The sequence below is a fragment of the Oncorhynchus clarkii genome, chromosome 26, assembly GCF_045791955.1.
Source record: "Oncorhynchus clarkii lewisi isolate Uvic-CL-2024 chromosome 26, UVic_Ocla_1.0, whole genome shotgun sequence".
In the NCBI taxonomy this organism is placed as follows: domain Eukaryota; kingdom Metazoa; phylum Chordata; class Actinopteri; order Salmoniformes; family Salmonidae; genus Oncorhynchus; species Oncorhynchus clarkii.
Genome location: NC_092172.1, coordinates 46,162,646 through 46,188,353, shown reverse-complemented (window position 1 = coordinate 46,188,353; position 25,708 = coordinate 46,162,646). Strand labels below are relative to the sequence as shown.

Genomic DNA, 25,708 nt, shown 5'->3' with positions numbered 1-25,708 from the left:
GAGAGTAGAGAGAGAGTAGAGAGAGAGTAGAGAGAGAGTAGAGAGAGAGTAGAGAGAGAGGGGAAAGAGAGGGGAAAGAGAGAGAGAGAGAGAGGGAAAGAGAGAGAGAGAGAGAGGGGAAAGGGTGGAGAGAGCGAGGGGAAAGAGAAAGAGAGAGAGCCACTTAACCAAGTCACATGGACTGTGATGATCAGACAGTAAATCAAACGAGCCCTTTGAGGTCTTAAGAGAACAGGAAGATGTCGGCAGGCTTCACAGACCTCTCAGATCCCCATTCAACAACCAGCAGGCTACATTACCACGGCCGCTGCATTTACAAAGGATGCCAGTGAAGGAATAATGTTGTATCTAACATAGACACATATCAGAGCCTTTCCCAGCATTACAACTAGTTCATGCTAGCTTAAAAACAACTGGTTGGAGTCTGGTTGAAATTATGTAATTTTAATTTTGCCCGCTTGGGTGTATAGGACGAATAAATAAACCGTTTAGATATCATTACTTACATTGATCATCTGCTCAGTATTCTTGTGAACAGTGGCAAAGTTTGGCCTATTTCTGTCAGCCTGAGAAGAAAGAAAACAACAAATCAATTAGCAGTCATTTAGGGGTAATGGACACACAAATCAATTAGCAGTCATTTAGGGGTAATGGAAACACAAATCAATTAGCAGTCATTTAGGGATAATGGAAACACAAATCAATTAGCAGTCATTTAGGGGTAATGGAAACACAAATCAATTAGCAGTCATTTAGGAGTAATGGAAACAAATCAATTAGCAGTCATTTAGGGGTAATGGAAACACAAATCAATTAGCAGTCATTTAGGGGTAATGGAAACACAAATCAATTAGCAGTCATTTAGGGGTAATGGAAACACAAATCAATTAGCAGTCATTTAGGGGTAATGGAAACACAAATCAATTAGCAGTCATTTAGGGGTAATGGAAACACAAATCAATTAGCAGTCATTTAGGGGTAATGGAAACAAATCAATTAGCAGTCATTTAGGGGTAATGGAAACACAAATCAATTATCAGTCATTTAGGGGTAATGGAAACACAAATCAATTAGCAGTCATTTAGGGGTAATGGAAACACAAATCAATTAGCAGTCATTTAGGGGTAATGGAAACACAAATCAATTAGCAGTCATTTGGGAGTAATGGAAACAAATCAATTAGCAGTCATTTAGGGGTAATGGAAACACAAATAAATTAGCAGTTATTTAGGGGTAATGGAAACAAATCAATTAGCAGTCATTTAGGAGTAATGGAAACACAAATCAATTAGCAGTCATTTAGGAGTAATGGAAACAAATCAATTAGCAGTCATTTAGGAGTAATGGAAACAAATCAATTAGCAGTCATTTAGGAGTAATGGAAACAAATCAATTAGCAGTCATTTAGGAGTAATGGAAACAAATCAATTAGCAGTCATTTAGGGGTAATGGAAACAAATCAATTAGCAGTCATTTAGGGGTAATGGAAACACAAATCAATTAGCAGTCATTTAGGGGTAATGGAAACACAAATCAATTAGCAGTCATTTAGGGGTAATGGAAACACAAATCAATTAGCAGTCATTTAGGGGTAATGGAAACAAATCAATTAGCAGTAATTTAGGGGTAATGGAAACAAATCAATTAGCAGTCATTTAGGAGTAATGGAAACAAATCAATTAGCAGTCATTTAGGAGTAATGGAAACAAATCAATTAGCAGTCATTTAGGAGTAACGGAAACACACATCAATTAGCAGTCATTTAGGAGTAATGGAAACACAAATCAATTAGCAGTCATTTAGGGGTAATGGAAACACAAATCAATTAGCAGTCATTTAGGAGTAACGGAAACACAAATCAATTAGCAGTCATTTAGGAGTAACGGAAACACAAATCAATTAGCAGTCATTTAGGGGTAATGGAAACACAAATCAATTAGCAGTCATTTAGGAGTAATGGAAACACAAATAAATTAGCAGTCATTTAGGAGTAACGGAAACACAAATCAATTAGCAGTCATTTAGGAGTAATGGAAACACAAATCAATTAGCAGTCATTTAGGGGTAATGGAAACAAATCAATTAGCAGTCATTTAGGAGTAACGGAAACACAAATCAATTAGCAGTCATTTAGGAGTAACGGAAACACAAATCAATTAGCAGTCATTTAGGGGTAATGGAAACAAATCAATTAGCAGTCATTTAGGAGTAATGGAAACACAAATCAATTAGCAGTCATTTAGGGGTAATGGAAACACAAATCAATTAGCAGTCATTTAGGAGTAATGGAAACAAATCAATTAGCAGTCATTTAGGGGTAATGGAAACACAAATCAATTAGCAGTCATTTAGGGGTAATGGAAACACAAATCAATTAGCAGTCATTTAGGAGTAACGGAAACACAAATCAATTAGCAGTCATTTAGGGGTAATGGAAACAAATCAATTAGCAGTCATTTAGGGGTAATGGAAACACAAATCAATTAGCAGTCATTTAGGAGTAACGGAAACACAAATCAATTAGCAGTCATTTAGGGGTAATGGAAACAAATCAATTAGCAGTCATTTAGGAGTAATGGAAACACAAATCAATTAGCAGTCATTTAGGGGTAATGGAAACACAAATCAATTAGCAGTCATTTAGGAGTAATGGAAACAAATCAATTAGCAGTCATTTAGGGGTAATGGAAACACAAATCAATTAGCAGTCATTTAGGGGTAATGGAAACACAAATCAATTAGCAGTCATTTAGGAGTAACGGAAACACAAATCAATTAGCAGTCATTTAGGGGTAATGGAAACAAATCAATTAGCAGTCATTTAGGAGTAATGGAAACACAAATCAATTAGCAGTCATTTAGGGGTAATGGAAACACAAATCAATTAGCAGTCATTTAGGGGTAATGGAAACAAATCAATTAGCAGTCATTTAGGGGTAATGGAAACACAAATCAATTAGCAGTCATTTAGGGGTAATGGAAACACAAATCAATTAGCAGTCATTTAGGAGTAACGGAAACACAAATCAATTAGCAGTCATTTAGGAGTAACGGAAACACAAATCAATTAGCAGTCATTTAGGGGTAATGGAAACACAAATCAATTAGCAGTCATTTAGGGGTAATGGAAACAAATCAATTAGCAGTCATTTAGGAGTAATGGAAACACAAATCAATTAGCAGTCATTTAGGAGTAATGGAAACACAAATCAATTAGCAGTCATTTAGGAGTAACGGAAACACAAATCAATTAGCAATCATTTAGGAGTAACGGAAACACAAATCAATTAGCAGTCATTTAGGAGTAATGGAAACAAATCAATTAGCAGTCATTTAGGAGTAACGGAAACACAAATCAATTAGCAGTCATTTAGGAGTAACGGAAACACAAAATCGATCACTATCACAAAACATTAAATGCTCAAAATAACACAACGTAGACTTTGACCAGACCTCCTCCTGATCCTTAGAGACGCTGCTTTGTTAACTAGGACCACTGGCTTCTGACAACCATTCATTTAGGAAGGTTATATCAACACGTACATCTCACTGAGAAACCCACTGACGGTCATGTTGTCAGGCTTGACGCCAGGCACCACCAAGTCTGGAGTGGGCTCTAGGCCGTGTCTGAAATGGAACCCTACTCCTATATAGTGCACTACTTGTAGCATAGGGCTCTGGTTAGAAGTAGTGCACTGCATAGGGAATATGGTGCCATTTGGGACACAGGCCAGGTCTGGAGAGTGCCCTGGTCTATTGTGTTGATAATGACAGAGACAAACAGTGAGAATGTAATGCCCGTCTTGTACAGCATCTCTATAATGAGATTGAGGTTACGGGGTTGAAGATGACATATCTGGGTTGTATTGACACCAGAGCCTGCTGCCTGGCACATACGTCCACAGAGAGAGGACATATGGCTGGGGGTTTCTGAACAGAGAACATGTCCACAGAGAGAGGACATATGGCTGGGGGTTTCTGAACAGAGAACATGTCCACAGAGAGAGGACATATGGCTGGGGGTTTCTGAACAGAGAACATGTCCACAGAGAGAGGACATATGGCTGGGGGGTTTCTGAACAGAGAACATGTCCACAGAGAGAGAGGACATATGGCTGGGGGGTTTCTGAACAGAGAACATGTCCACAGAGAGAGGACATATGGCTGGGGGGTTTCTGAACAGAGAACATGTCCACAGAGAGAGGACATATGGCTGGGGGGTTTCTGAACAGAGAACATGTCCACAGAGAGAGGACATATGTCTGGGGGGTTTCTGAACAGAGAACATGTCCACAGAGAGAGGACATATGGCTGGGGGGTTTCTGAACAGAGAACATGTCCACAGAGAGAGGACATATGGCTGGGGGGTTTCTGAACAGAGAACATGTCCACAGAGAGAGGACATATGGCTGGGGGGTTTCTGAACAGAGAACATGTCCACAGAGAGAGGACATATGGCTGGGGGGTTTCTGAACAGCTACAATACTGTATCATTAAATATAACTACAGTACAATGACCATGGGGATTCTGGGAATGCGCCTCTTTGCATTTCGAAGAATTCATATATGAATTTCCTATTTTAGGAAAGGCTCATAAAAGGTGTTTGATTAGGTATTTAATGACGTCAAATGAGAGCTGAGAGCTGTACTAGAGGTATAGACTGGGCTAGAGGGCTGTACTAGAGGTATAGACTGGGCTCGAGGTATAGCCTGTACTAGAGGTATAGACTGGACTAGAGGGCTGTACTAGAGGTATAGACTGGGCTCGAGGTATAGCCTGTACTAGAGGTATAGACTGTACTAGAGGTCAGGACTGGGCTAGAGGTATAGACTGGACTAGAGGTATAGACTGGACTAGAGGTATAGACTGCACTAGAGGTATAGACTGCACTAGAGGTATAGACTGTACTAGAGGTATAGACTGTACTAGAGGTATAGACTGTACTAGAGGTATAGACTGTACTAAAGGTCAGGACCGGGCTAGAGGTATAGACTGGGCTAGAGGGCTGTACTAGAGGTATAGACTGGGCTCGAGGTATAGACTGGGCTAGAGGTATAGACTGGGCTAGAGGTATAGACTGGGCTAGAGGGCTGTACTAGAGGTATAGACTGGGATAGAGGGCTGTACTAGAGGTATAGACTGGGCTACAGGGCTGTACTAGAGGTATAAACTGGGCTAGAGGGCTGTACTAGAGGTATAGACTGGGCTAGAGGTATAGACTGGGCTAGAGGTATAGACTGGGCTAGAGGGCTGGGCTAGAGGTATAGCCTGGGCTAGAGGGCTGGGCTCGAGGTATAGACTGGGCTCGAGGTATAGACTGGGCTCGAGGTATAGACTGGGCTCGAGGTATAGACTGGGCTCGAGGTATAGACTGGGCTCGAGGTATAGACTGGGCTAGAGGTATAGACTGGGCTAGAGGTATAGACTGTACTATACTAGAGGTATAGACTGGGCTCGAGGTATAGACTTGGTTAGAGGGCTGTACTAGAGGTATAGACTGGGCTAGAGGTATAGACTGTACTAGAGGTATAGACTTGGTTAGAGGGCTTTACTAGAGGTATAGACTGTACTAGAGGTATAGACTTGGTTAGAGGGCTGTACTAGAGGTATAGACTGTACTAGAGGTATAGACTGGGTTAGAGGTATAGACTGCACTAGAGGTATAGACTGGGATCGAGGTATAGACTGGGATCGAGGGCTGTACTAGAGGTATAGATTGGGCTAGAGGTATAGACTGAGCTAGAGGTATAGACTGGGCTAGTGTGCTGTACTAGAGGTATAGACTGGGCTAGAGGGCTGTACTAGAGGTATAGACCGGGCTGGAGGTATAGACTGGGCTCGAGGTATAGACTGTACTTGAGGTATAGACTGGGCTAGAGGTATAGACTGTACTATACTAGAGGTATAGACTGGGCTAGAGGTATAGACTGGGCTAGAGGTATAGACTGGGCTAGAGGTATAGACTGTACTAGAGGTATAGACTGGGCTAGAGGTATAGACTGGGCTAGAGGTATAGACTGGGCTAGAGGTATAGACTGGGCTAGAGGGCTGTACTAGAGGTATAGACTGGGCTAGAGGGCTATGCTAGAGGTATAGACTGGGCTAGAGGGCTGTACTAGAGGTATAGACTGGGCTAGAGGTATAGACTGTAATAGAGGGCTGTGCTAGAGGTATAGACTGTACTAGAGGTATAGACTGGGCTAGAGGTATAGACTGGGCTAGAGGTATAGACTGGGCTAGAGGTATAGACTGTACTAGAGGTATAGACTGGGCTAGAGGTATAGACTGGGCTAGAGGTATAGACTGTACTAGAGGTATAGACTGGGCTAGAGGGCTGTACTAGAGGTATAGACTGGGCTAGAGGTATAGACTGTGCTAGAGGTATAGACTGGGCTAGAGGTATAGACTGGGCTAGAGGTATAGACTGTACTAGAGGGCTGTACTAGAGGGCTGTACTAGAGGTATAGACTGTACTAGAGGTATAGACTGTACTAGAGGTATAGACTGGGCTAGAGGTATAGACTGGGCTAGAGGTATAGACTGGGCTAAACTGTTCTTTCCATGACAGACTGACCAGGTGAATCCAGGTGAAAGCTATGATCCCTTATTGATGTCACCTGTTAAATCCACTTCAATCAGTGTAGATGAAGGGGAGGAGACAGGTGGTTAAAGAAGGACTTTTAAGCCTTGAGACATGGATTGTGTATGTGTGCCATTCAGTGGGTGAACAGGAAAGACAACATATTTACGTGTCTTTTAACAGGGTATGATAGTAGGTGCCAGGCGCACCGGTTTGTGTCAAGAACTGCAATGCTGCTGGGTTTTTCCCACACGGAACAGTTTCCCGTGTGTGTATCAAGAATGTTCCACCACCCAAAGGACATCCAACCAACTTGACACAACTGTGGGAAGCATTGGAGTCAACGTGGGCCAGCATCCCTGTGGAAACGCTTTCGACACCTTGTAGAGTCCACGACCCGATGAAATGAGGCTGTTCTGAGGGAGAAAGGGAGTACAAGACAATATTAGGAAGGTGTACAACAAAATCAATAGACATGTCCCACCTTGAAGTATTCCACTTTGAGAAGGTCAGCGCCTGACTCCACAGAGGAACTGATCAGACACAGTGGTTCACCGTTGGAATCTAGAAAACAGTCAAATGAAAATCAAAATGGCTTTCTGATTTACCAACTAGAACACTGGGGTGTATTTCCATTCCTAACCAGAATGACCAGACCGGTTTAAAATCATGGTAACTACTGTATTCCTAACCAGAATGTCATGGTAACTACTGTATTCCTAACCAGAATGACCAGACCAGTTTAAATCATGGTAACTACTGTATTCCTAACCAGAATGTCATGGTAACTACTGTATTCCTAACCAGAATGTCATGGTAACTACTGTATTCCTAACCAGAATGTCATGGTAACTACTGTATTCCTAACCAGAATGTCATGGTAACTACTGTATTCATAACCAGAATGTCATGGTAACTACTGTATTCCTAACCAGAATGTCATGGTAACTACTGTATTCATAACCAGAATGACCAGACCAGTTTAAATCATGGTAACTACTGTATTCATAACCAGAATGTCATGGTAACTACTGTATTCCTAACCAGAATGACCAGACCAGTTTAAATCATGGTAACTACTGTATTCCTAACCAGAATGTCATGGTAACTACTGTATTCCTAACCAGAATGACCAGACCAGTTTAAATCATGGTAACTACTGTATTCATAACCAGAATGTCATGGTAACTACTGTATTCCTAACCAGAATGACCAGACCAGTTTAAATCATGGTAACTACTGTATTCCTAACCAGAATGACCAGACCAGTTTAAATCATGGTAACTACTGTATTCCTAACCAGAATGACCAGACCAGTTTAAATCATGGTAACTACTGTATTCCTAACCAGAATGACCAGACCAGTTTAAATCATGGTAACTACTGTATTCATAACCAGAATGTCATGGTAACTACTGTATTCCTAACCAGAATGACCAGACCAGTTTAAATCATGGTAACTACTGTATTCATAACCAGAATGTCATGGTAACTACTGTATTCCTAACCAGAATGACCAGACCAGTTTAAATCATGGTAACTACTGTATTCCTAACCAGAATGACCAGACCAGTTTAAATCATGGTAGCTACTGTATTCCTAACCAGAATGTCATGGTAACTACTGTATTCCTAACCAGAATGTCATGGTAACTACTGTATTCCTAACCAGAATGACCAGACCAGTTTAAATCATGGTAGCTACTGTATTCCTAACCAGAATGTCATGGTAACTACTGTATTCATAACCAGAATGTCATGGTAACTACTGTATTCCTAACCAGAATGTCATGGTAACTACTGTATTCCTAACCAGAATGACCAGACCAGTTTAAATCATGGTAACTACTGTATTCATAACCAGAATGTCATGGTAACTACTGTATTCCTAACCAGAATGACCAGACCAGTTTAAATCATGGTAACTACTGTATTCCTAACCAGAATGTCATGGTAACTACTGTATTCCTAACCAGAATGACCAGACCAGTTTAAATCATGGTAACTACTGTATTCCTAACCAGAATGTCATGGTAACTACTGTATTCCTAACCAGAATGACCAGACCAGTTTAAATCATGGTAACTACTGTATTCATAACCAGAATGTCATGGTAACTACTGTATTCCTAACCAGAATGACCAGACCACTTTAAATCATGGTAACTACTGTATTCATAACCAGAATGTCATGGTAACTACTGTATTCCTAACCAGAATGACCAGACCAGTTTAAATCATGGTAACTACTGTATTCCTAACCAGAATGTCATGGTAACTACTGTATTCCTAACCAGAATGACCAGACCAGTTTAAATCATGGTAACTACTGTATTCCTAACCAGAATGTCATGGTAACTACTGTATTCCTAACCAGAATGACCAGACCAGTTTAAATCATGGTAACTACTGTATTCCTAACCAGAATGTCATGGTAACTATTGTATTCAGTATTTAAACATAACAGGCCTTGAGGTTTTAGTCTATACAACATGACACCTCGACAGGCTAAAGCCACCAACCTGAGAACCCCAGGTACATCATAGTCATATCTTGTTGTGGGCCACCATGTCATATGAATGATGATATTCAACATGTTAAAGTTTAGCCTATACAACATGACACCTCGACAGGCTAAAGCCACCGACCTGAGAACTCCAGGCACTTCATAGAGATTTTCTTGATGTACGTTGTGGCCACCATGTCGTACTTCCTGACATTGGTGTGGATGCCCAGCTGGGCTACGTGGAGAACCAGGAACGGACTCTCCTTCTGATCTGACCTGGACTTCTTCAGCTTCACAACCACCTGATGGAGAGATACAACCACATTTAAGTCCGCCTTTACTTAACCAGGTTACCAGACGTTCTCTTTTGCAATAACGACCTGACCATATCTCGGTAGAGAGACAATGAAGGAGATTTGAGACGTAGCAGGGGTAAAGCTGGATGGATTTGGGAGGGTCTAGTTTTCAACGAGTGACGGAAAATAGACACTGTGACGTGTTTAAACTGCATCAACGTCCAACTGTACAGAGAGACATTTTATTTCCCTTCGTGCTTCAGTAAAGGTACAAAAGACACAGCATACGGACCACTGTGTATATTAGCCAGCTAATAACATCACAACGGACCACTGTGTATATTAGCCAGCTAAGGACATCACAACAGACCACTGTGTATATTAGCCAGCTAATGACATCACAACGGACCACTGTGTATATTAGCCAGCTAATGACATCACAACGGACCACTGTGTATATTAGCCGGCTAATGACATCACAACGGACCACTGTGTATATTAGCCGGCTAATGACATCACAACGGACCACTGTGTATATTAGCCAGCTAATGACATCACAACGGACCACTGTGTACATTAGCCAGCTAATGACATCACAACGGACCACTGTGTACATTAGCCAGCTAATGACATCACAACGGACCACTGTGTATATTAGCCAGCTAATGACATCACAACGGACCACTGTGTATATTAGCCAGCTAATGACATCACAACGGACCACTGTGTATATTAGCCAGCTAATGACATCACAACGGACCACTGTGTATATTAGCCAGCTAATGACATCACAACAGACCACTGTGTATATTAGCCAGCTAATGACATCACAACAGACCACTGTGTATATTAGCCAGCTAAGGACATCACAACGGACCACTGTGTATATTAGCCAGCTAATGACATCACAACAGACCACTGTGTATATTAGCCAGCTAATGACATCACAACAGACCACTGTGTATATTAGCCAGCTAATGACATCACAACGGACCACTGTGTATATTAGCCAGCTAATGACATCACAACAGACCACTGTGTTTAGGTCGGTAGATAGCTACCTCCTTAATCTCCAGGTTGAGCAGCATATTGACGATGTTTTCTCCCAGTCCTCCTGCATTGGTAACAGCAGCAGGCTGTCCTCCTCCTCCAGCCTCCACAGGTAGACATCCCACCTCATTCCCCTCCAGCTGGTGCTGCTCTGCCTTGTCTAGACATTACCAGTAAAGACATTATCACCTGTTCAATAGACATTATCTCCAGTAATACACGTTCATCTGTTTTGACATCTCTGCTGTGTCTAGCAAAGATTCCAAATTCAAAAAACTTTATTGTTCAATCTTGTGGAACGGAAATTCATATTGAGGCTGAACATGCATGCAATGCATCATCAATTAGCCTGGTTCCAGATCAGTTTAATTGTTTTATTTGACCTTTACTTAATTAGGCAAGTCAGTTAAGAATAAATTCTTATTTACAATGACGGCCTACCGAGGAATAGTGGGTTAAACTACCTTGTTCAGGGGCAGAACAACATATTTTTTTACCTTGTCAGCTCGGGGATTCGATCTAGCGACCTGTCAGTTACTAGGATCTAGACACTAGGATCTACCTCCAGGCCCTAGTTACAGTGTGACACTAGGATCTACCTCCAGGCCCTAGTTACAGTGTGACACTAGGATCTACCTCCAGGCCCTAGTTACAGTGTGTAAGACACTAGGATCTACCTCCAGGCCCTAGTTACAGTGTGACACTAGGATCTACCTCCAGGCCCTAGTTACAGTGTGTAAGACACTAGGATCTACCTCCAGGCCTTAGTTACAGTGTGACACTAGGATCTACCTCCAGGCCCTAGTTACAGTGTGTAAGACACTAGGATCTACCTCCAGGCCCTAGTTACAGTGTGTTTGGTGTGTAAGACACTAGGATCTACCTCCAGGCCCTAGTTACAGTGTGTTCGGTGTGTAAGACACTAGGATCTACCTCCAGGCCTTAGTTACAGTGTGTAAGACACTAGGATCCACCTCCAGGCCCTAGTTACAGTGTGTTCGGTGTGTAAGACACTAGGATCTACCTCCAGGCCCTAGTTACAGTGTGTAAGACACTAGGATCTACCTCCAGGCCCTAGTTACAGTGTGTTTGGTAGGTAAGACACTAGGATCTACCTCCAGGCCCTAGTTACAGTGTGTTCGGTGTGTAAGACACTAGGATCTACCTCCAGGCCCTAGTTACAGTGTGTTTGGTGTGTAAGACACTAGGATCTACCTCCAGGCCCTAGTTACAGTGTGTTCAGTGTGTAAGACACTAGGATCTACCTCCAGGCCCTAGTTACAGTGTGTTCGGTGTGTAAGACACTAGGATCTACCTCCAGGCCCTAGTTACAGTGTGTTTGGTGTGTAAGACACTAGGATCTACCTCCAGGCCCTAGTTACAGTGTGTTTGGTGTGTAAGACACTAGGATCTACCTCCAGGCCCTAGTTACAGTGTGTTTGGTGTGTAAGACACTAGGATCTACCTCCAGGCCCTAGTTACAGTGTGTAAGACACTAGGATCTACCTCCAGGCCCTAGTCACAGTGTGTAAGACACTAGGATCTACCTCCAGGCCCTAGTTACAGTGTGTTCGGTGTGTAAGACACTAGGATCTACCTCCAGGCCCTAGTTACAGTGTGTTTGGTGTGTAAGACACTAGGATCTACCTCCAGGCCCTAGTTACAGTGTGTTCGGTGTGTAAGACACTAGGATCTACCTCCAGGCCCTAGTCACAGTGTGTAAGACACTAGGATCCACCTCCAGGCCCTAGTTACAGTGTGACACTAGGATCTACCTCCAGGCCCTAGTTACAGTGTGTAAGACACTAGGATCTACCTCCAGGCCCTAGTCACAGTGTGTAAGACACTAGGATCTACCTCCAGGCCCTAGTTACAGTGTGTTCGGTGTGTAAGACACTAGGATCTACCTCCAGGCCCTAGTTACAGTGTGTAAGACACTAGGATCTACCTCCAGGCCCTAGTTACAGTGTGTTCGGTGTGTAAGACACTAGGATCTACCTCCAGGCCCTAGTAACAGTGTGTTCGGTGTGTAAGACACTAGGATCTACCTCCAGACCCTAGTAACAGTGTGTTCGGTGTGTAAGACACTAGGATCTACCTCCAGGCCCTAGTTACAGTGTGTTCAGTGTGTAAGACACTAGGATCTACCTCCAGGCCCTAGTTACAGTGTGTTCGGTGTGTAAGACACTAGGATCTACCTCCAGGCCCTAGTTACAGTGTGTTCGGTGTGTAAGACACTAGGATCTACCTCCAGGCCCTAGTTACAGTGTGTTCGGTGTGTAAGACACTAGGATCTACCTCCAGGCCCTAGTTACAGTGTGTTTGGTGTGTAAGACACTAGGATCTACCTCCAGGCCCTAGTTACAGTGTGTTCGGTGTGTAAGACACTAGGATCTACCTCCAGGCCCTAGTTACAGTGTGTTCGGTGTGTAAGACACTAGGATCTACCCAGGGATACTTGTTTCTTAACATCCATGACGTGCTCTCTGCTGCCCTCTCCGATGTTCTCCCTCAGTGTCTTCATCAGGACACCAAAGTCCTCCTGACCTAGAGCCATCTGGAGGGAGGAGATTAAACAGGACGGAAAACATCTTGATTTGGTGCCGGTGTAACCTCTCCTTTTATTTATACAACTAGATCCCATTGAGATCAAACATCTGTGTTTCTAGATCTGTCCTCCTAGAAGGCAACTTCTGTATCCAGAAAACCACCAGCTGTCAGTGGAAGATGGAAACATTTTTCTGAAAATAAATACAATGGAAGATGCTCCTACATTCATAGACTTGAGTTCTCCTTGGACTTGTCCTCTAGGGTTAGGGTCAGTGTTAGGGTCAGTAAACCTACATTCATAGACTTGAGTTCTCCTTGGACTTGTCCTCTAGGGTTAGGGTCAGTGTTAGGGTCAGGGTTAGGGGGTCAGGGTCAGTGTTAGGGTCAGTGTTAGGGTCAGTGTTAGGGTCAGTAAACCTACATTCATAGACTTGAGCATTCCTTGAACCTCTACTCCAGGGATCTTGTTGTACCAGGAAGAGGCCAGGTTCCGTTTGACCAGAAGCTCTAAATTGATTGGCTGAAGGATCTCAATGTCTGTCTGTGGGGAGCCTTGTTTCAGCGTGGTCCTATGGAGAGATGAATAAAGTGGGATTACCCAATCAGAGGACGGACACACACACACACACACACACACACACACACACACACACTTCAAATGAGTACGCTAACAATCCGGCTCCAAGGACCATGAAAGAAAGAATGAATGACAACAGCGTTAACACACACACACACACCACACACCATGTCCTATTTTAGTGCCAAACGTTTCAGTCTCCTCTAATACCTGGACAGTTTGAGCTGAGTGAGTTTGACGTCCATGGTGTCCAACACAGCGGGGAGCGAGAACCCTTCAGCCGACATCAGACTGAAACTGTTGCCCACGGTGATGAGCCCCAGGTCCACCACAAACGCATTGTGTGAGGTGGAGGACTGAGGGATGACGATGAGAGGGGCCTTCAGCTTGACGTCCATGGAGAGACGGAAGCTCTTCTGGGCAAAGTCTCTGACGCTGGAGGCCGCCTTCTCTGCTGCCTGGGCCGTGGCCACACTCACCGCCTCTTTGGCCGTCTGGAAGTTGTCCAGAAACGTCTGGGGGGGGGGGGGGGGGGGGGCGAAGGACAGAGATCATGAAGACACTAACACAGCAGGACAGAGACCATGAAGACACTAGCACAGCAGGACAGAGACCATGAAGACACTAACACAGCAGGACAGACACGCTGAGGTTCTGTATAGTGGTCTCATGGTCAGCCATGGTAAGTCTGGGGGGGGCGAAGGACAGACACGCTGAGGTTCTGTATAGTGATCTAATGGTCAGCCATGATAAGTCTGGGGGGGGGCGAAGGACAGACACGCTGAGGTTCTGTATAGTGGTCTAATGGTCAGCCATGGTAAGGGAACAATGACAGGGGACGTTATATGTTATACGTAACAAAATGTGAAACCAGGAGATGCAAATGTGTAACTTTAAACACCGTTTACTGGAAGTGAATTCACAAAGACAGAGGGAAGGGAACAACGGATGGGAGGAAGCAGGAGGATTTAGGTTATATAGGCCGTTATATGAGGTTTTATGAAAAATGGCAGTTGAGTGAGATTTGCGTAGCATTTGAAATGAGGAGTGAGTTCGGTTGTCAAGTTGTGCATGAAAAACATTCCCCCCCCCCCCCCCCCCCCCCCCCGTGCGACGACAAACCACAACGTTCAGAGAGACGTCCAAAGTGCCAACAAGATTTAGAAACAGGAGCAAGAGCCATTACATAGAAAGAGACATGGCTATTAACATCATGACCGGAGCATCACGTTCAACTGACCAATCAGATAGTTTACCACACCGCGTCATCAACAACAGCTCTTTACACACAGCATGTCCCCAGAGAAATACGTTTAGTCAAGATTTCATACATCCCAACAAATCACACATCACGCTATAGGAACTGTCTCTACTCTATATAAATATATCACACATCAAGCTGTAGTAACTACTCTGTCTCTACTCTATATAAATATATCACACATCAAGCTGTAGTAACTACTCTGTCTCTACTCTATATAAATATATCACACATCAAGCTATAGGAACTACTCTGTCTCTACTCTATATAAATATATCACACATCAAGCTATAGTAACTACTATGTCTCTATATAAATATATCACACATCAAGCTATAGTAACTACTCTGTCTCTATATAAATATATCACACATCAAGCTATAGTAACTACTCTGTCTCTATATAAATATATCACACATCAAGCTATAGTAACTACTCTGTCTCTATATAAATATATCACACATCAAGCTATAGTAACTACTCTGTCTCTATATAAATATATCACACATCAAGCTATAGTAACTACTCTGTCTCTCTATATATATATATATCACACATCAAGCTATAGTAACTACTCTGTCTCTATATAAATATATCACACATCAAGCTATAGGAACTACTCTGTCTCTACTCTATAAATATATCACACATCAAGCTATAGTAACTACTCTGTCTCTACTCTATATAAATATATCACACATCAAGCTATAGTAACTACTATGTCTCTATATAAATATATCACACATCAAGCTATAGTAACTACTCTGTCTCTATATAAATATATCACACATCAAGCTATAGTAACTACTCTGTCTCTATATAAATATATCACACATCAAGCTATAGTAACTACTCTGTCTCTATATAAATATATCACACATCAAGCTATAGTAACTACTCTGTCTCTATATAAATATATCACACATCAAGCTATAGGAACTACTCTGTCTCTACTCTATATAAATATATCACACATCAAGCTATAGGAACTACTCTGTCTCTACTCTATATATATATATATCACACATCAAGCTATAGTAACTACTCTGTCTCTATATAAATATATCACACATCAAGCTATAGTAACTACTCTGTCTCTATTCTATATATATATATATCACACATCAAGCTATAGTAACTACTCTGTCTCTACTCTATATATATCACACATCAAGCTATAGTAACTACTCTGTCTCTACTCTATATATATATATATCACACATCAAGTTATAGTAACTACTCTGTCTCTACTCTATATAAATATATCACACATCAAGTTATAGTAACTACTCTGTCTCTACTCTATATAAATATATCACACATCAAGCTATAGTAACTACTCTGTCTCTACTCTATATAAATATATCACACATCAAGCTATAGTAACTACTCTGTCTCTACTCTATATAAATATATCACACATCAAGCTATAGTAACTACTCTGTCTCTACTCTATATAAATATATCACACATCAAGCTATAGTAACTACTCTGTCTCTATATAAATATATCACACATCAAGCTATAGTAACTACTCTGTCTCTACTCTATAAATATATCACACATCAAGCTATAGTAACTACTCTGTCTCTACTCTATATATATATATATATATCACACATCAAGCTATAGTAACTACTCTGTCTCTATATAAATATATCACACATCAAGCTATAGTAACTACTCTGTCTCTATATAAATATATCACACATCAAGCTATAGTAACTACTCTGTCTCTACTCTATATAAATATATCACACATCAAGCTATAGTAACTACTCTGTCTCTACTCTATATAAATATATCACACATCAAGCTATAGTAACTACTCTGTCTCTACTCTATATATATATATATCACACATCAAGCTATAGTAACTACTCTGTCTCTACTCTATATATATATATATCACACATCAAGTTATAGTAACTACTCTGTCTCTACTCTATATAAATATATCACACATCAAGCTATAGTAACTACTCTGTCTCTACTCTATATAAATATATCACACATCAAGCTATAGTAACTACTCTGTCTCTACTCTATATAAATATATCACACATCAAGCTATAGTAACTACTCTGTCTCTACTCTATATAAATATATCACACATCAAGCTATAGTAACTACTCTGTCTCTATATAAATATATCACACATCAAGCTATAGTAACTACTCTGTCTCTACTCTATAAATATATCACACATCAAGCTATAGTAACTACTCTGTCTCTACTCTATATATATATATATATCACACATCAAGCTATAGTAACTACTCTGTCTCTATATAAATATATCACACATCAAGCTATAGTAACTACTCTGTCTCTATATAAATATATCACACATCAAGCTATAGTAACTACTCTGTCTCTACTCTATATAAATACATCACACATCAAGCTATAGTAACTACTCTGTCTCTACTCTATATATATATATATCACACATCAAGCTATAGTAACTACTCTGTCTCTACTCTATATATATATATCACACATCAAGCTATAGTAACTACTCTGTCTCTACTCTATATATATATATATATCACACATCAAGCTATAGTAACTACTCTGTCTCTATATAAATATATCACACATCAAGCTATAGTAACTACTCTGTCTCTATATAAATATATCACACATCAAGCTATAGTAACTACTCTGTCTCTACTCTATATATATATATATCACACATCAAGCTATAGTAACTACTCTGTCTCTACTCTATATAAATATATCACACATCAAGCTATAGTAACTACTCTGTCTCTATATAAATATATCACACATCAAGTTATAGTAACTACTCTGTCTCTACTCTATATATATATCACACATCAAGCTATAGTAACTACTGTCTCTACTCTATATATATATATATATATCACACATCAAGCTATAGTAACTACTCTGTCTCTACTCTATATAAATATATCACACATCAAGCTATAGTAACTACTCTGTCTCTACTCTATATAAATATATCACACATCAAGCTATAGTAACTACTCTGTCTCTACTCTATATAAATATATCACACATCAAGCTATAGTAACTACTCTGTCTCTATATAAATATATCACACATCAAGTTATAGTAACTACTCTGTCTCTACTCTATATATATATATCACACATCAAGCTATAGTAACTACTCTCTCTACTCTATATAAATATATCACACATCAAGCTATAGTAACTACTCTGTCTCTACTCTATATAAATATATCACACATCAAGCTATAGTAACTACTCTGTCTCTATATAAATATATCACACATCAAGTTATAGTAACTACTCTGTCTCTACTCTATATAAATATATCACACATCAAGCTATAGTAACTACTCTGTCTCTATATAAATATATCACACATCAAGCTATAGTAACTACTCTGTCTCTACTCTATATAAATATATCACACATCAAGCTATAGTAACTACTCTGTCTCTATATAAATATATCACACATCAAGCTATAGTAACTACTCTGTCTCTATATAAATATATCACACATCAAGCTATAGTAACTACTCTGTCTCTACTCTATATATATATATATATCACACATCAAGCTATAGTAACTACTCTGTCTCTACTCTATATAAATATATCACACATCAAGCTATAGTAACTACTCTGTCTCTACTCTATATATAAATATATCACACATCAAGCTATAGTAACTACTCTGTCTCTATATAAATATATCACACATCAAGCTATAGTAACTACTCTGTCTCTACTCTATATATATATATCACACATCAAGCTATAGTAACTACTCTGTCTCTACTCTATATATATATATCACACATCAAGCTATAGTAACTACTCTGTCTCTACTCTATATAAATATATCACACATCAAGCTATAGTAACTATTCTGTCTCTATATAAATATATCACACATCAAGCTATAGTAACTACTCTGTCTCTACTCTATATATATATATCACACATCAAGCTATAGTAACTACTCTGTCTCTACTCTATATAAATATATCACACATCAAGCTATAGTAACTACTCTGTCTCTATATAAATATATCACACATCAAGCTATAGTAACTACTCTGTCTCTACTCTATATAAATATATCACACATCAAGCTATAGTAACTACTCTGTCTCTACTCTATATAAATATATCACACATCAAGCTATAGTAACTACTCTGTCTCTATATAAATATATCACACATCAAGCTATAGTAACTACTCTGTCTCTATATAAATATATCACACATCAAGCTATAGTAACTACTCTGTCTCTACTCTATATATATATATCACACATCAAGTTATAGTAACTACTCTGTCTCTATATAAATATATCACACATCAAGCTATAGTAACTACTCTGTCTCTACTCTATATAAATATATCACACATCAAGCTATAGTAACTACTCTGTCTCTACTCTATATAAATATATCACACATCAAGCTATAGTAACTACTCTGTCTCTATATAAATATATCACACATCAAGCTATAGTAACTACTCTGTCTCTACTCTATATATAAATATATCACACATCAAGCTATAGTAACTACTCTGTCTCTACTCTATATAAATATATCACACATCAAGCTATAGTAACTACTCTGTCTCTACTCTATATAAATATATCACACATCAAGCTATAGTAACTACTCTGTCTCTATATAAATATATCACACATCAAGCTATAGTAACTACTCTGTCTCTATATAAATATATCACACATCAAGCTATAGTAACTACTCTGTCTCTATATAAATATATCACACATCAAGCTATAGTAACTACTCTGTCTCTCTATATATATATATCACACATCAAGCTATAGTAACTACTCTGTCTCTACTCTATATAAATATATCACACATCAAGCTATAGTAACTACTCTGTCTCTATATAAATATATCACACATCAAGCTATAGTAACTACTCTGTCTCTATATAAATATATCACACATCAAGCTATAGTAACTACTCTGTCTCTCTATATATATATATCACACATCAAGCTATAGTAACTACTCTGTCTCTACTCTATATAAATATATCACACATCAAGCTATAGTAACTACTCTGTCTCTATATATATATATATCACACATCAAGCTATAGGAACTACTCTGTCTCTACTCTATATAAATATATCACACATCAAGCTATAGTAACTACTCTGTCTCTACTCTATATATATATATCACACATCAAGCTATAGTAACTACTCTGTCTCTACTCTATATAAATATATCACACATCAAGCTATAGTAACTACTCTGTCTCTATATAAATATATCACACATCAAGCTATAGTAACTACTCTGTCTCTACTCTATATATATATATCACACATCAAGTTATAGTAACTACTCTGTCTCTATATAAATATATCACACATCAAGCTATAGTAACTACTCTGTCTCTACTCTATATAAATATATCACACATCAAGCTATAGTAACTACTCTGTCTCTACTCTATATAAATATATCACACATCAAGCTATAGTAACTACTCTGTCTCTATATAAATATATCACACATCAAGCTATAGTAACTACTCTGTCTCTACTCTATATATATATATTACACATCAAGCTATAGTAACTACTCTGTCTCTACTCTATATATATATATTACACATCAAGCTATAGTAACTACTCTGTCTCTATATAAATATATCACACATCAAGCTATAGTAACTACTCTGTCTCTACTCTATATAAATATATCACACATCAAGCTATAGTAACTACTCTGTCTCTATATATATATATATCACACATCAAGCTATAGGAACTACTCTGTCTCTACTCTATATAAATATATCACACATCAAGCTATAGTAACTACTCTGTCTCTACTCTATATAAATATATCACACATCAAGCTATAGTAACTACTCTGTCTCTACTCTATATATATATATCACACATCAAGCTATAGTAACTATTCTGTCTCTACTCTATATATATATATATCACACATCAAGCTATAGTAACTACTCTGTCTCTATATAAATATATCACACATCAAGCTATAGTAACTACTCTGTCTCTATATAAATATATCGCACATCAAGCTATAGTAACTACTCTGTCTCTATATAAATATATCACACATCAAGCTATAGTAACTACTCTGTCTCTATATAAATATATCACACATCAAGCTATAGTAACTACTCTGTCTCTATATAAATATATCACACATCAAGCTATAGTAACTACTCTGTCTCTACTCTATATAAATATATCGCACATCAAGCTATAGTAACTACTCTGTCTCTATATAAATATATCACACATTAAGCTATAGTAACTACTCTGTCTCTACTCTATATAAATATATCACACATCAAGCTATAGTAACTACTCTGTCTCTACTCTATATAAATATATCACACATCAAGCTATAGTAACTACTCTGTCTCTACTCTATATAAATATATCACACATCAAGCTATAGTAACTACTCTGTCTCTACTCTATATATATATATCACACATCAAGCTATAGTAACTACTCTGTCTCTATATAAATATATCACACATCAAGCTATAGTAACTACTCTGTCTCTACTCTATATAAATATATCACACATCAAGCTATAGTAACTACTCTGCCTCTACTCTATATAAATATATCACACATCAAGCTATAGTAACTACTCTGTCTCTACTCTATATAAATATATCACACATCAAGCTATAGTAACTACTCTGTCTCTACTCTATATAAATATATCACACATCAAGCTATAGTAACTACTCTGTCTCTACTCTATATAAATATATCACACATCAAGCTATAGTAACTACTCTGTCTCTATATAAATATATCACACATCAAGAGAGGGGTCTGCTGTATCATGCTGATTAACTTCCTGGTTTGAATGAAGGGACCATTTGTCAGACTATAACCTGTCAGCATTGTAAAATGGGGCATTTCTTAGAGATGAGAGCTATGAAAACACAGCCATAAAACAGTCAAGCTAGGACCCGAAACGCTGACTACCTCTTGAAATACTACCGGACTGAATTACCACTTCCTCTCTGCTGCTTTCATGTTGGTATCTGCATGGCAACTAGGTATCTGCATGGCAACTAGGAATGCTTTTCGTTTTTATGGTTTCGCCCACACAACCATCGACTTAAAAACGCACAGGGAGGAGTTTGAGGGGGTTGAGCTAGCCTGGACCCAGATCTGTTGGTGCCGTCTAGCCTGGACCCAGATCTGTTGGCGCCGTCTAGCCTGGACCCAGATCTGTTGGCGCCGTCTAGCCTGGACCCAGATCTGTTGGCGCCGTCTAGCCTGGACCCAGATCTGTTGGCGCCGTCTAGTCTGGACCCAGATCTGTTGGCGCCGTCTAGCCTGAACCCAGATCTGTTGGCGCCGTCTAGCCTGAACCCAGATCTGTTGGCGCCGTCTAGCCTGGACCCAGATCTGTTGGCGCCGTCTAGCCTGGACCCAGATCTGTTGGCGCTGTCTACTCCTATCTATGGACACCGTGACGCCAAACATGACCATGGGAGTTGGCTACACAACAACAGATCTGGGTTTGCACAAGCCCACTCAGGCACAACAAGGGTTAAATGTTTCTCTGAGTAAAGTGTAAAACGTATAGGTTCTTAACAGGGTTGGGGTCAATTCCATTTCAATTCATTGGAATTATCCCTGTCCTTAAGCTAGGGCCCTAACCCTGTCCTTAAGCTAGGGCCCTAACCCTGTCCTTAAACTAGGGCACTAACCCTGTCCTTAAGCTAGGGCCCTAACCCTGTCCTTAAGCTAGGGCCCTAACCCTGTCCTTAAACTAGGGCCCTAACCCTGTCCTTAAGCTAGGGCCCTAACCCTGTCCTTAAGCTAGGGCCCTAACCCTGTCCTTAAGCTAGGGCCCTAACCCTGTCCTTAAACTAGGGCCCTAACCCTGTCCTTAAGCTAGGGCCCTAACCCTGTCCTTAAGCTAGGGCCCTAACCCTGTCCTTAAGCTAGGGCCCTAACCCTGTCCTTAAGCTAGGGCCCTAACCCTGTCCTTAAGCTAGGGCCCTAACCCTGTCCTTAAGCTAGGGCCCTAACCCTGTCCTTAAGCTAGGGCCCTAACCCTGTCCTTAAGATAGGGCCCTAACCCTGTCCTTAAACTAGGGCCCTAACCCTGTCCTTAAACTAGGGCCCTAACCCTGTCCTTAAGCTAGGGCCCTAACCCTGTCCTTAAGCTAGGGCCATAACCCTGTCCTTAAGATAGGGCCCTAACCATGTCCTTAAGCTAGGGCCCTAACCATGTCCTTAAGCTAGGGCCCTAACCCTGTCCTTAAGCTAGGGCCCTAACCCTGTCCTTAAGCTAGGGCCCTAACCCTGTCCTTAAGCTAGGGCCCTAACCCTGTCCTTAAGCTAGGGCCCTAACCCTGTCCTTAAGCTAGGGCCCTAACCCTGTCCTTAAACTAGGGCCCTAACCCTGTCCTTAAACTAGGGCCCTAACCCTGTCCTTAAACTAGGGCCCTAACCCTGTCCTTAAACTAGGGCCCTAACCCTGTCCTTAAACTAGGGCCCTGGGCGTAAGGTAGTGGTTAACAGTGCTGTGGTGTCTGGGGGTGATGAAGCTGCAAAGCAGAGGGTGAATGCTGTAGTTTAGTGCTGCGCTGCCATAATCTGTAGTTTAGTGCTGCATGCCATAATCTGTAGTTTAGTGCTGCGCTGCGTGCCATAATCTGTAGTTTAGTGCTGCGTGCCATAATCTGTAGTTTAGTGCTGCGCTGCGTGCCATAATCTGTAGTTTAGTGCTGCGCTGCGTGCCATAATCTGTAGTTTAGTGCTGCGCTGCATGCCATAATCTGTAGTTTAGTGCTGCGCTGCGTGCCATAATCTGTAGTTTAGTGCTGTGCTGCATGCCATAATATGTAGTTTAGTGCTGCGTGGCATAATCTGTAGTTTAGTGCTGCGTGGCATAATCTGTAGTTTAGTGCTGCATGCCATAATCTGTAGTTTAGTGCTGCGTGCCATAATCTGTAGTTTAGTGCTGCGTGCCATAATCTGTAGTTTAGTGCTGCATGCCATAATCTGTAGTTTAGTGCTATACAACATTCCATAAACTGTACCTCATAAGGAGAGTGATACTGAGGATACTGATAGCTATAAGAGGCCTGGAGAAAACACCACAGATTTACAGATACTGAGGACACTGACACCTGGAGAAATTGAAAAATAAAGAGTTCAGATACAAAAGATAAACAAATACATAACAGGATAAATACAAACAGTAAAAAAAGGAAACAGCCTCTCAGAAATTAAAATAATGTTTTAAGTCTTCCTGGTAACATGAAAGGACTCAAACCGACCTAAACATCCTCATAACGTTCCCCTGCAACATAAAGAGTTGGTTTCCTGGACCAAGATTAAACCTATTTAAGACCCTGACCTTGAGAGAATCTCCATTAAAAGTATGTTTTAGTGGAGGAAATAGGCTTAATCCGCGTGTAGGGAACTGGCACATGGCAAGACACATAGACATAACCCTCATACACGGTATCTACATTTCCTAAATGAATGACATGTTCCACTCAGTGGGGAAGTTGATATGTCAACGTGTCCTCCAGTTGGGACCAATTCCATTTCAATTCAGAAAGTAAACAACACTTGTATTCCATTTTTGTATTTTATTTTATCCCGATTGAAAAGCATTGAAGGTAATTGGAATTTCTGTGTACTTCCTGAATTGATCTGGAATTGAGCCCAGCTCTCGATACCTATCCCTGAGGTTCTCCTCACCAGTAGAGACATGAGGAACTTGTGCAGATAGACGATCTGGATGCAGCCCAGCCTCATGGTAACCTTCCCGTCCACCTTGGAGGTGTCTGAGTAACCCTCTCCCTCCGTAGCGTTGGGATACAGGGACATCTGAAAGCTGAACACCTCCTCGCCCACGATGGAGACGGCCTACAGGATCACACCAGGACAGTACAGTATGACGATGATACAGTCTCCCTTGTAATTAAAACAGACCACATTACTACAAACTACCCCCTCCAGCTCACTAACGATGTGTGTAATAACAGAAAATGGCGTTGGCCAATGGTCTGTACTAGGAGGCAGGTAGACTAGTGGTTAGAGTGGAGGGGCGGCAGGGTAGTCTAGTGGTTAGAGTGGAGGGGCGGCAGGTAGACTAGTGGTTAGAGTGGAGGGGAGGCAGGTAGACTAGTGGTTAGAGTGGAGGGGCGGCAGGTAGACTAGTGGTTAGAGTGGAGGGGCGGCAGGGTAGACTAGTGGTTAGAGTGGAGGGGCGGCAGGGTAGACTAGTGGTTAGAGTGGAGGGGCGGCAGGGTAGACTAGTGGTTAGAGTGGAGGGGCGGCAGGGTAGACTAGTGGTTAGAGTGGAGGGGCGGCAGGGTAGCCTAGTGGTTAGAGTGGAGGGGCGGCAGGGTAGCCTAGTGGTTAGAGTGTTGGACTAGTAACCGGAAGGTTGCAAGTTCAAACCCCTGAGCTGACAAGGTACAAATCTGTCGTTCTGCCCCTGAACAAGGCAGTTAACCCACTGTTCCTAGACCAGTTAACCCACTGTTCCTAGACCAGTTAACCCACTGTTCCTAGACCAGTTAACCTACTGTTCCTAGACCAGTTAACCCACTGTTCCTAGACCAGTTAACCCACTGTTCCTAGACCAGTTAACCTACTGTTCCTAGACCAGTTAACCCACTGTTCCTAGGCCGTCATTGAAAATAAGAATTTGTTCTTAACTGACTAGTTAAATAAAGAATAGTACCTAAAATAAAAGTAGAGTTAACTGAGACAGGACCAATGCAATAGTCATTTTTAAATAAATAAAAAAATCACCTTTTTGTGGATGGTTTTGGGGTCGACATCCAGCACCACGATGTCCCTGAGCCTGGCGAACAGCG

The 25,708-nt window shown here is 40.5% G+C and overlaps 1 protein-coding gene across 1 annotated transcript in view; it reads right to left on the bottom strand.

Annotated features, from left to right (window-relative positions):
• LOC139385252 (vacuolar protein sorting 13 homolog C) overlaps window positions 1–25,708 on the bottom strand; it is a 204,483-nt gene that overhangs the window by 93,469 nt on the left and 85,306 nt on the right. Inside the window, exons 32-40 of the mRNA XM_071130409.1 lie at window positions 25,644–25,708; window positions 24,582–24,749; window positions 13,769–14,073; window positions 13,403–13,550; window positions 12,880–12,988; window positions 10,443–10,591; window positions 9,228–9,387; window positions 7,066–7,145; window positions 507–566 (exon numbers count right to left, since the gene is read on the bottom strand). The exon at window positions 25,644–25,708 is cut by the window's right edge and continues 39 nt beyond it. Of these exons, the coding sequence (XP_070986510.1) occupies window positions 507–566; window positions 7,066–7,145; window positions 9,228–9,387; window positions 10,443–10,591; window positions 12,880–12,988; window positions 13,403–13,550; window positions 13,769–14,073; window positions 24,582–24,749; window positions 25,644–25,708 (1,244 nt within the window). The remainder of the gene's footprint in view (window positions 1–506; window positions 567–7,065; window positions 7,146–9,227; window positions 9,388–10,442; window positions 10,592–12,879; window positions 12,989–13,402; window positions 13,551–13,768; window positions 14,074–24,581; window positions 24,750–25,643) is intronic.